General features: G+C 44.7%; 1 protein-coding gene across 9 annotated transcripts in view; it reads right to left on the reverse strand.

The window, feature by feature from the left end:
• The window catches only part of SIPA1L2 (signal induced proliferation associated 1 like 2), a 330,464-nt gene that overhangs the window by 193,511 nt on the left and 124,559 nt on the right, over positions 1-12,394 (reverse strand). For all 9 annotated transcript variants that reach the window (XM_075596857.1, XM_075596850.1, XM_075596848.1 and 6 more), the window contains exon 6: positions 5,249-5,352. In XM_075596857.1, the coding sequence (XP_075452972.1) occupies positions 5,249-5,352 (104 nt within the window). The remainder of the gene's footprint in view (positions 1-5,248; positions 5,353-12,394) is intronic.

The following is a 12,394-nucleotide window of genomic DNA, read 5'->3' on the forward strand; positions in this document are numbered from 1 at the left end:
GGTTACTGCCCACTATTTTGCACTGCTTTCCCATTCTCCCAGTGCTCTGCATAGCTACTGTACCTTGGTGCTTTCTGCTTCTGCTTGGCTCTCTCTCGTTTGTTTTAGCCCCTGTTCCGGAACCCGGATTCTCTGCGGACCCCCCTGGATCTTGTCCTTGGCTTTGGAACTCGACCACGCTGTCTTCTGTACCCCTCGGACTTGGCAAACGGACCTTCGACCACGCTGTCTTCTAAACCCCTCGGACTTGGCAAAGGACCTTCGACGACGCAGCTCTCTCCTCTCCACGAACTAGGCTTACGAACTCTCTACTACGCAACTATCTCTACTCCCTGACCATTGGCCTACGGACCCGACCATTCTACTCCGGATTTGGGAAGTACCTTATTACATTCTTTTTGTCCCCGGACCATCTACGCTACTTACCACACTCCGGTCGCGCCCCCGCTGCTGTTGGGTGCGTGGTATCCTTCCATTCCACCTCAGTACCGGGGTCTCGTCTGGTTTGCGGGCAGCATGAGCGTTACAATTATGTCCTGATATGTAAAACCATAGAATTCAAAGAGGGTGTACTTTCTTTTTCACACAACTGTATATGCTATTTATAGACACATAAAAGCAGGGGTGGACAGAAATGTTAAAAACTTAGGAGCCTTGTTTATAAATTAGTGATATGGACGCCTGCAACATTTGTTCCGGGAAAGCGGCTCCCTCCAGTACCGCATTGAACATACGCAATAGATGTGGGGCTAGTAGTTTTATATACTTTTTGTAGTACAAGCCTGAGTAGCCGTCTGGGCCTGGGGCTTTAGATACCTTCAGGTTTTCGATCACTTGCGTGATTTCCTCCATAGTGAACCCCCCCAAAACACTACGCTCCCCATCTGTCAATTTTGCTAGGTTTGAGCCCGTTAGAAAATTCTAGGGTTTGCGGGGCCAGTTCTGGGACTCTTAATAAGGACTCATTTAGTTTCCAGTTTGCTCCCGGTTTTTCTAGGCTTAATTGGGTGCACCTCAGCTCTATAGGTGCATGATCCGACCACGAAATATCGTGGATTCCCGCATGGGAGATCTTTGGAACCAGTCTGCTCGATACAAAGAAGTAGTCGATTCTACTGTATGAAGAGTGTGGATGTGAATAGAATGTATAATCCCTGTCGAATGAGTGTAGTTCCCTCCATCTATCTATTAAGCTGTTGTCTTTCTGTGCCGCTTTTAGTGTGGTGCGGGGCCTCTCTGTCAAATTTTCGCGGAGGGCCTGATCTATCAATTTTCGGATTGAGGACTGTGTTAAAGTCCCCTGCTACAATTAATGTAATGGTGTTGAGTCTAGATGCGGAAAAAGCGTTCGATAGGATTGACTGGGCATATTTAAAAGCTACACTTGAAGTATTTGGGTTCGGTGGAAAAATAACATCAGCCATCTTAGCTCTCTACTCGAACCCCGCAGCCAAGAGGGTACATCAGGGCTTCCCTTCAGACCCCTTCAAGATCAAAAGTGGGACAAGGCAAGGCTGTCCCCTCTCGCCCCTCTTATTCGCCCTGTGTATGGAGCCGCTAGTGGCTCAGATTCGTGACCATAAGGATATTACAGGCCTGGAGTATGGGAACCAAACACATAAATTAGCCCTTTATGCAGATGATGTCCTGATGGTGTTGTCCAGACCCTTGACGTCGCTTCCCAATCTCTTTGAGTTGTTGGGTCAATTTAATAAAATCTCAGGGTTCAAGATCAACCAATCTAAATCAGAAGCCCTAAACATAAATTTACCAAAATCATTAGAAAAACTTATCTCCATTAATTTCAACTTCAATTGGCAGAATAAAGCGATTAAGTACCTGGGAATACATATTACCAAAGATTATAATTCGGTGTATCGGGCAAACTACCCCAGGTTAATCAGGACCCTACGGGAGGATATAGGTCGCTGGTCAAAATTTAACATATCTTGGATTGGTAAAATCAATAGCGTGAAGATGAATTTACTACCGCGAATCCTATATCTATTTCAAGCACTCCCGGTGCCACTCAGATTGAACGAGATCCTCAGCCTTCAATCTTTAATCTCCAAATTTATTTGGGGGGGCAGAAAAGCGAGACTGAATAAACAAACACTCCAGAGACAATCTGCGGAAGGGGGGCTAGCGGTACCTTGCTTGTTATCATACTACAAAGCGGCACAATTATGCCAAATTTCTCAATGGCACACAAACCCAGATTTGAGACATTGGGTAGCATTAGAGAGCACTGCCTGCTCTCCATTGGAGCTAGGCAACTTAATTTGGAGTCCAAAAATAGCTAGGAAAGCTATACCATCACCGCTATCCTCAATGACCAATTCATTATCAATCTGGGAGGCAACCAAATTTAAATGTAATCTAACTACCAAAAACACCCTGATGACTCCACTCTGGGATAATCCATCTCTTGCTCCTGGCTTAGATAGAGCGAACTTTGCAATTTGGAAACGACAAGGTATAGTACGACTTAGAGATCTGGAAGGTAATAACAAAATTATGTCATTTGCACAAATTAACAGACAAAAATACCCCACAATCGGAACTGTATAGATACCTTCAGATCAGAGCTTTCTATAATAAATTTAACCCTCACCCCACATTGACATCATTCGAAAGGCTCTGTCTTAGTGAAACGTCAACAAAAGGACTCACATCGCAAATGTATAGAGAGGTAGTCGGTTCAGCTGTCAAGGTAAGAAGCAAATTAAGCTATATGTTAAATTGGGAAAAAGATCTAGGTGAGAGCCCAGACATGGACAAATGGTCACAGGTGGTGACAGCAGCCTCCAAAAGTTTGATTTGCGTAACATTAAAGGAGAACGCATATAAGACCCTGATGAGATGGTATCACACCCCACTAAAATTATCGAAATTTATTCTGGGACGCTCCCCATTGTGCCCGCGACAGTGGAGAGTCAGCAGACTTACTACACATGCTGTGGTCTTGTCCTCACTTAGTTCCAATATGGACCAAAATTAAAGATTGGCTACAGAGGATATTGGGCCTCGAAATTCCAATGGATCCCTGGCTCTTTCTATTGAACAGAGCAATACCAGGACTAGCAAAAGTTGAACTTAAACTAATTTCCCACTTCGCAACGGCAGTGAGGAGCACAATCTCAGCATCCTGGAACCAGAATGTAATTCCTACAATTCCCAAAATTCGGAATAAAATTTGGTACCTATGTCAGATGGAAAAGCTGACGAGCCTTATTAATGATTCAGGCGAAAATTTTCTAAAAGTATGGACACCCTGGTTAGCCCAGACAGACATCCCGGGGGTAGAGATAACCACAATAATGCTTTAATAATCGCAGATGCGTTCTCCTGTGATGATATCTTTGGACGAACGGCTGTCAGTCACTATCAGGTAGAGTAGTTGGAGAGGTATATAATCGAACACACAACCCTGATTCAGGGAGCTAAAACCTAGGCAACATAGGTTCGAGTGGATCCTCGGCCGTCCTCCTCTCCCACCCACCCCCCCTCCCTTCCCCTGCCTACCCATTCCCTTCTTTCCCATCAACCCAGTTAGGTTTAAATAATGTTCATACACTGTACTCAGTTATCATATGGATGGAATGTAAAAAACTCACGATCCTGTAATGAATATCTGTTGTACTTTCTCTGAGCTTTGAAAACCAATAAAATACAAGTTAAAAAATAAAATAAAAAAATAACTTAGGAGCCAGCTAGAATTCTAAGGAGCTACTTTTTTTTGGGGGGGGGGGGGGGGGGGGGGGGGCGGGGGGGTGTAGGCGTTTGTTCCCGTCTTTCCTCTCCCCAACCCCATTCAACTTTGGGTCCTAAAAAATTGGCCTCCAACCCCTTACCCCACAGGGAGGGTTGTCAGTGTGTATCTTTGACACACACTCTGCCAAACATTGATCCCACTCTCCCCCCTCCCTCACTGACATAATCTACCTTCACTCCTCACTCATTGAAATAGACCCCACTTCTCCCCTCTCCCTTACTGATACTCTCACTCACTTTTACCTCACTGAAATGGAATTCACTTCTCACTCCTCCCCACTCCCTGAAAGGGACCTCACTACGTTCTCACTCCTCTCCCCAGAACTACACACTGAGTAGAGAAGCCTGTCAGTCACAGTTGCATCCGGCACCCGATCCCGCTTTGATGTTTCGCTAGCAAAGCTAGATTGGGCACGCTGTGAGCGGCTACAGCACAGTCACAATCACGGACAGGTCACTCAGAATCACAAAACACAGGAGCCAGGGATTACATTTTAGGCGCCGCCTGGGCACATATTACATAGCTATTTTGTATTAAAGGGAATAATGCACAAAATAATGTTTGCAAAGTAACTTCTAGCAACATAAATTCCCATAATAATTTTCAAATTAAATTTGGAGTAAAAGTGATCATTCATCAACATGAATTTCAAGCTGTTCACAGTTTCAGATTTTGTGTGTTGCAAATTTGCACATATACAACATTAATGCACTGTCTGCATTCCACAAATAACAGTATGCAGCTCAAAAATAAACAACATAAGTTATGGACAGCTTCAAGGAAATCAATGCCAACTACATCTGATTTGTATTCATATCTTACTTCTTAATTATTCAGCTGTTCAGTTCGGGACTGGGAAGAAACCTTACAATAAACAGAATATTCTTAAAACCCACCAACGAAGATTTTAAACCACTGTATATATGAGTTCCCCTTGTTGATAAATGTATTAACGTTATTCTTTTTTTCTTAGGAGTACCTCTGGGAGTTACGTCGCCTTTAGTGACTTTTTATCTAGTATTATATCTAGAGACCATTGTGACCTTATGTGCCTCCAAGGGACACATATATGTATTCTGTGAAGAAACCTTCCAGCCACAGGTGTACAGGATATACAGTTTGTGACCTTTTAAGGAGAGGTTAAGAGGGATGTCTATGTCGTCAAAACATGGATATACATTACAAGACAATACATACTGTAAAATGCACTTTTTAACTTCTTCATTTATTTGTAATGCAATTCAGACAGCACCATATACTGAATAAATTATTTTTCAAAATGCAGTTAACTAGCAGTTTTTACATTTAACTATAACTTTTTCTTAGGTTTATTGTAGAGCACAATGTAAGCAAGAAAAGTAATCACTTGCTTAGGACTGACACTTTCACAACCTGAGTGGCCACTCTGGCAGCATATAAAAGTTTTAGTATTCTCATACTTTGCAGTTTTTCAAATAAATAGAGGAAACATACCTGTTGTCTGTTACTGGGCATATATGGAAGCATTGTTGACACATGAAACATGAGCTCATAATCTTTATATGTTGTGTAAAGGGAATGCGTTCCTGTTGAATCAGCTAAAAATAAAAGTCACAAAGCAGAATTGCATCAAAGGATTGGCACAAAACTAGAACATGTTTTGCTACAAGCATCAGCAAGAGCACATATGTTAATAATAAATTAAAGTAGAAATAGACTGCTCTTACATTCAATAATTAATGGCAATTAGGAAATTGTTTATAACATACTATTTTATAATAATTATGCAAAAGCATAGTTATAAACAGGCCTGGAAAAATGTACTCGTCTCCTCGCCTGGGGCGGGTGCATTTTAGCCGCAGGCGAGGCAATGGTGCTCTGATCTCTCTTCTTCTCCCTCTGCTGCAGTTGGAGCGCAGGTTCTGATTTCCAGGAAGTGGAGACACGGGTCACAGACCTATGTGGTACTGTGCATGCTCACACTTCGGGGATCATGGAAGTTGTAGTTTTTATAGACATAGATACAGAGCAAGTGACAAACAGAAGCAGCACAGTAACATTTCCCAAACACTGCTAGGGAAAGCTAGTTACATCTGCATGTAGATGTGTATACACATTCAGTTCCTCCCTTTTGGCCAATGATATGGAGGTAAAAAGGAGATGGCATAACCCGAGGCTGAGAAAAAAAATCAATATCTATCTAACTTGTATAGTTACAAGAGTAGCCAGAACTGGTCCGGTGGTCCGGTGACAGAGACAGCACACAGTGGTATAGAAAAAACTGTATTAAAGATAACGCAGGACACCAAAACAAACGTTTTAGTCCTCAACAGGGACCTTCCTCATGGTTTCGCGCGTCACAGTGCGCTTTCTCCCCCTTGAGAAAGCGTGCTGTGGCGCGCGAAACGTATGTCGGGGTACGCATATCGTCATCACGTTGATGCTCACGTGCTTTGTGTTTGGAGGCGAGACCAGCTCCGGATACTTTCCAGGGCTGCAGCTGTTCACTAATATACGCAGGACACACGATATCAGGTCGTATACTTACCTCACGGATGATCTATAGTGTGTCTTTTGGAAGTTACAAGCATTACTCTGTTGCTGTGTACTTTGCACAATTTGTGCTCTTACAGCATCACACACAGCTCGTGTCAGACTGTTTCTGAGTGGACAGCTTTATTACTATTTGTCTGAGTGACCCAGGCTTTAGATATACTAATACACTGCCTATTTCTCTCACCTCCATATACTTGGGGATTTTATTCCATGCATTTTTATGGTGTTTCGTCGGGTTTTAATTTCAAATTGTTTATTAAAACTTTATTATTTTTATTTTGAGTGTGACCTTTTGCGGCTGACCCCACTGAGTGATTAGGCTATTTTTGGCTTCCATTGAGATGACACTTTCACCTATAGTGTTATCTACCTTGAGTGCAACTATTGGGGGCTTTATGTAATCCTTGTGATTATTTGTGTGTTTCATGCTGTTTCCTTTCTCCCATGCACCGGGTAGTTTATGTTTATGTTGTGGCTGTTTGTTTGGCGAGCAACGTGCTCTTTGTGTATTATAATACTCTGGTAACAATACAAGTTTATTGTCTGCTTTATGGGACAAGCATCAGAATTTTGAGAAGGCTAGTGTGCAACACTGTTATGCTATGGACTATATATTTTTATATATATCTATCTGTACCGTGTTAGCCGAGCTTACAAATAAAAAATGAATAGACAATACCGTTCTGCTTTTATTTGCGCGAGCTTTCGAGATACACTGATCTCTTCTTCCGGCTGTGTTACAATGGATAAAGCAAGAGAGGACTTTACTTAAAAACAGTACATCTTGGAATGTATCTGTGACTGAAGCCTATCCCTTCCCCTGTGCAGTATGCAATTTATGACTTAAGGTGTTAAATGGTCCATGAATGTTAGTGATGTGTGTGTGTGTATGTATGTGTGCAAATATAAACTTATAAGGCGCCCATAGTGAATACAGCGCTTTACAAAAGGTGTGTATGGAGTGGGAGTGTATACCAATAGTGTAGGTAGGTATAGAAATGTAAGAGGGTGTTGCATTACTATTAGTGTGTGTAGATACTATGTGGTCCCTATTGGTATATAGGGTGTGACAGGGTCATTGACTCTGTGTATGTTAGTAGGAGATGGCATTATGCATGCTTTAAAGTAGACGAGGGGTTAACCCAGCTTATTAAGCAGTCCACAGGTGATTCAAAGTAAGCTAGTTCACCTGCTTTAAAACAGGAAGAGGAAATGCCTCTGGGGCGGCAGTCTCTCTCTGAGGCACAGAGAGAAGACAGAGGAGTGTTGACAGACAGACACAAGCTGCTCAGATTGACCCTGTCCCAAGGGGGGAATAAAGCTCCCAGGTAAGGAGCCAACTGGTTTTGTTGAACATTGTTGGACTGGACTAGGTTAGCTAGCCAGCCAGGTAGTTAGCCTGCACTTTTGTTTAGTCAGTGCCCCGACCGGGGTTAGGTTTTTGTTTACGTTTTAATTTAAAGGGACAGTGTACCCATTGTTTTAGTTACCCTTTTTGGACAAATAAATCCACCAGCACTATTTCACCAGAAAAGTCGTGCTGTCTCCTCACTTACCACGGCCATTCTGCCACACGTGGTGTCAGAAGTGGGATGTCGAACACCCTGTAAAAGGGGCGGAGCTACAAATTGCGACTGGTGGAACCTGTCCACGCGGTAGCTACCACTATGGAGGACGTTGTGAAGGCCTTAGTACACAGCACCGCTGTCCAGCAAGAAGCTAACAAACAGGGACAGGAAAGCACGGCTGCACAACGCGAGACAAACTGGATACTTGCAGCCCAGCTTGACGTTATCGCAGACACACAGAAGCAGCTGATTGAGCAGCTGGCCCCGATTAAAATGGACTTGTCCAGTACAGCCCCGACGCGGCCCGTCCAGGCGAACGTGTACCTGCAGAAAATGACGCCGCACGATGACGTCGAGGGATAGCTCCGGTCCTTTGAGCGAATCGCTTCCCGGGAAAGTTGGGCCCGCTCCAAATGGGCTGGGTTTATCGCACCCTTTTTACTGGGGGAAGCCCAAAAAGCATATTGTGACCTCGACGAAGAAGCCGCAGCAGACTATGGCTGTCTGAAAAGCGAAATCCTTGCAAGGATTGGAGTGACTCCCGCAGTTTGTGCGCAGGAGGTTCCATACGTGGAGATACCAGGAACAGAAGCCGCCCAGATCCCTGTTAAGGGATTTGATTCACCTAGCGTCCAAGTGGCTAAAACCAGAGGTATATAGCCCGACACGGATCCTTGAGCTGGTGGTGTTAGACCGCTTCATTCGAGCGTTACCCCAGGACCTTCAACGGTGGGTGGGGCAGGGAGATCCCCTCACTTGTGATGCCATGGTAGGCGCAGTGGAGCAGTTTCTGGCTACCCGTGAACTGTCACGCTCCCCTCGCCCAATCCACAACCCACGTCCCAACACGAACGGTAGAGGCCAGCACTGGCGCCAGGACCCACGACCATTCGCACGATTTGAGAGGGTGGAAGAAAACCCGGATAGGGACAGAAACTCTAAATCTCAGAAAGGGTTTCAAGAATGAACTGGGTCAATTGTTTGTTTTGAGTGTGGGGAGGCAGGACATATTAAGGCTCAATGCCCACAGTTGTCTGAGCCAATGGAGTGTGCGTATGGCTCTGTGAAGTCTGAATTTTGTGGGGTGGTAGGTATGACCCGCGAGGGAAAATGTACCCACAACTTCCTCACCATGGTGATTTTAAATGGTAAACCAATCTCTGCCCTGGTAGACTCAGGGTGTAATATCAACTTGGTATCAGAGAAGTTGGTTAAGCCTCTCCGGTTACACCAGGGTGAGAAGTTGCGGGTATTATGTGTACATGGGTGTACGCTTCTGTACACCACGACTCTGATCAAAGTGAAAGTCGAGGGGCAAGTCATCCAAACTACGGCAGCAATTGTACCAAAGTTACCCCATTCCCTAGTGTTAGGCTGTAATTTCCCTGGTTTTGACACCCTGATCAGAGGCTAACTCCCCTTTAACAATCCTACTCCGGATGAGCTTTTTCCATTTACAGACCCTGAATTAGTCTCCGAGGTGTCTAAAACCCCTAAATCGAAACGAGAACGTAGGAAGGAAAAAAAAAAAGAGGTATGCCCCCACCCCAGTTAGCACTGGTTACTACTCCTAATGGAGGGGGACCAGAGGGAGAGGAGTTCTCCGAGACAGGGCCTGTTGATGCTCAGGTGTACGAGTTACCCGTGGAGGTAACCGGCCAAACTCCAGATGAGGAAGGTTTTGGAAGTGTTGAACTTTCCCTGACTAACTTTTGTAGGGAACAAGCTAATGATCCCCAGTTGAAAAATGGGTTTAGCCAGGCGGTAGAAGTTAATGGGGTCCCGGTAGAAGGAACCACCAAAGAATCCTATCCATATTTTTATATTAAAAATGATTTGTTATACCATGTGAGCCAAGAGGAGGGCCAAGAAATAGAAAAATTGCTAGTGCCCAGTTCATTAGTATGGAAGGTCCTAGAGCTAGCACACTCACTTATTGGGGGGTCATCTGGGAGTAGAGAAGACACAGCAAAGAATCCTAAAAAGATTTTACTGGCCATGGATAAATAATGCAGTAAAGAGATTCTGTGCCTCTTGTCCCGAGTGTCAGTTGACAGCCCCCCGACCAAGTTTGAGGGCCCCATTGATCCCTATGCCTATTATTGAGATCCCATTTGAGAGGATCGCCATGGATATAGTGGGTCCCTTGGAGAAATCTGCCAAGGGTCATCAGTACATCCTAGTGATCCTAGACTATGCCACTCGCTATCCAGAGGCGCTGCCTTTACGTAATACTTCCTCCAAAACTATAGCTAAGGAATTGTAACAGGTATTCTCCCGACTTGGATACCGAAGGAAATTTTGACAGATCAGGGTACCCCGTTTACATTTAGGGTTATGCGAGACTTATGTGTAGAGCTAAAAATACAGTCCCTAAGAACCTCTGTTTACCATCCGCAAACTGACGGACTGGTAGAATGATTTAATAAGACGTTGAAGATGATGTTGAGAAAGGTGGTCGCTAGTGATGGGAAGAACTGGGACACCTTGTTGCCTTATCTCTTGTTTGCTATCCGAGAGGTGCCACAGGCCTCTACAGGGTTTTCCCCATTTGAACTCCTGTATGGGAGACGCCCAAGAGGGATTCTGGATAGCCTCAAAGAAGAGTGGGAGCAACAAGCTGTTCCAGGGAAAAATGTCGTCCAATTTGTGAAAGATTTAAAAGAACGCATTGCGCATATTACCCCCATAGTCAGACAACATTTAGAAGAGGCACAGAGGGCCCAACAGAACCTTTACAACAGACAGGCTACAGTTCGCAACTTCCGACCAGGGGACCGAGTAATGGTGCTTTTTCCCACGGCCGAAAGCAAGCTGTTATCCCATTGGCAAGGGCCATATGAAGTTCTAGAACAGGTCGGCCCAGTGAATTATAAAATTCGACAGCCAGATCGGAGGAAGGTAGAGCAAATCTATCACATAAATCTATTAAAATCCTGGAAGGATAGAGAGGTATGTCTGATGGTAGTAGCTAATAAATCTGGGAAAGGGGAGGATCCACTCGTTCGAATATCGGCAGAACTCACTCCTGAACAATACAGAGAAGCTGTAGACTTGGTAAAAAGGAACAGGGATGCATTTTCCAGCGTACCAGGGAAAACTAGGATGATTTCTCATGATATCGTCACCAAGCCAGGGATAGCCATTAAGATAAGACCTTATAGGATCCGAGAAGCCAGAAGAGGGGCTATTCAGTCAGAGGTAAAGAAGATGCTAGAGTTAGGGGTAATTGAGGAGTCCCATAGTCAATGGTACAGCCCCAATGTCTTGGTACCTAAGCCAGATGGATCAATACGGTTCTGTAATGACTTTAGAAAAGTCAATGAAGTCTCGAAGTTTGATGCCTATCCTATGCCGCGGGTAGACGAGTTAATTGAGAGGTTGGCGAGGGCCCGTTTTCTAACCACTTTAGATCTTACAAAGGGTTATTGGCAAATCCCCTTAACAAGTTCAGCAAAACAGAAAACAGCCTTCTCCACACCTGATGGCCTTTTCCAGTATACTGTCTTACCCTTTGGCCTTCATGGGGCACCTGCAACCTTCCAAAGGTTGATGAATAAGTTGTTACACCCACACTCGAACTACGCCTCAGCGTACTTAGACGATGTGGTAATTCATAGTCCAGATTGGAACTCACATCTACAAAAGGTTGAGGCAGTGTTGAGAACCTTTCGGGAGGCGGGTCTTACAGCCAACCCAGCTAAATGTTCAGTCGGCCTAGCAGAAGCAAAATATCTCGGCTATGTTGTGGGAAGGGGGACAGTAAAAACTCAGCTCAAAAAAGTCAAAGCCATTGAGAATTGGCCCCGTCCCCTTAAAAAAAACAGGTTAGGACATTTCTAGGCATTGCAGGTTACTACAGGCGATTTATACCCCATTTTGCAACCCGGGCTGCACAGCTTTCAGATTTAGTAAAGGCAAAGGCACCTGATGTTGTAAAATGGAACAGTGATGCGGAGACCGCATTTTTAGACCTACGTACAGTGCTCTGTAGTCACCCAGTCTTGGTAGCCCCGGATTTGACTAAGGAGTTTTTTCTGCAAACGGACGCCTCCAAAGTAGGTCTCGGAGCAGTATTGTCCCAGTTTGTAGGAGAAGAGGAACACCCGGTCCTCTATTTAAGTCGCAAATTGTGTCCCCGCGAGCAAAGATATGCCACAGTAGAAAAAGAGTGTTTGGCCGTAAAGTGGGCAACAGACACGTTGAAGTATTACCTTTTAGGCAGGTCTTTTACGCTCGTTATCGATCACGCACCCCTACAGTGGATGCATAGAAATAAAGAAAAGAACTCGAGAGTTACCCGTTGGTTCCTGTCGTTGCAACCTTTCAACTTCACAGTCGAACATCGGCCAGGCATACTGCACGGTAATGCTGATGCACTCTCTAGGGTGCACAGTCTCGTGCACGGGCCGCTCCACTCGGTACCGTTACGCTGGGAAGGGGGATATGTGACAGGGTCATTGACTGTGTATATTAGTAGGAGATGGCAGTATGCATGCTTTCCAGTAGACGAGGG

The sequence above is a fragment of the Ascaphus truei genome, chromosome 4, assembly GCF_040206685.1.
Source record: "Ascaphus truei isolate aAscTru1 chromosome 4, aAscTru1.hap1, whole genome shotgun sequence".
NCBI lineage: Eukaryota > Metazoa > Chordata > Amphibia > Anura > Ascaphidae > Ascaphus > Ascaphus truei.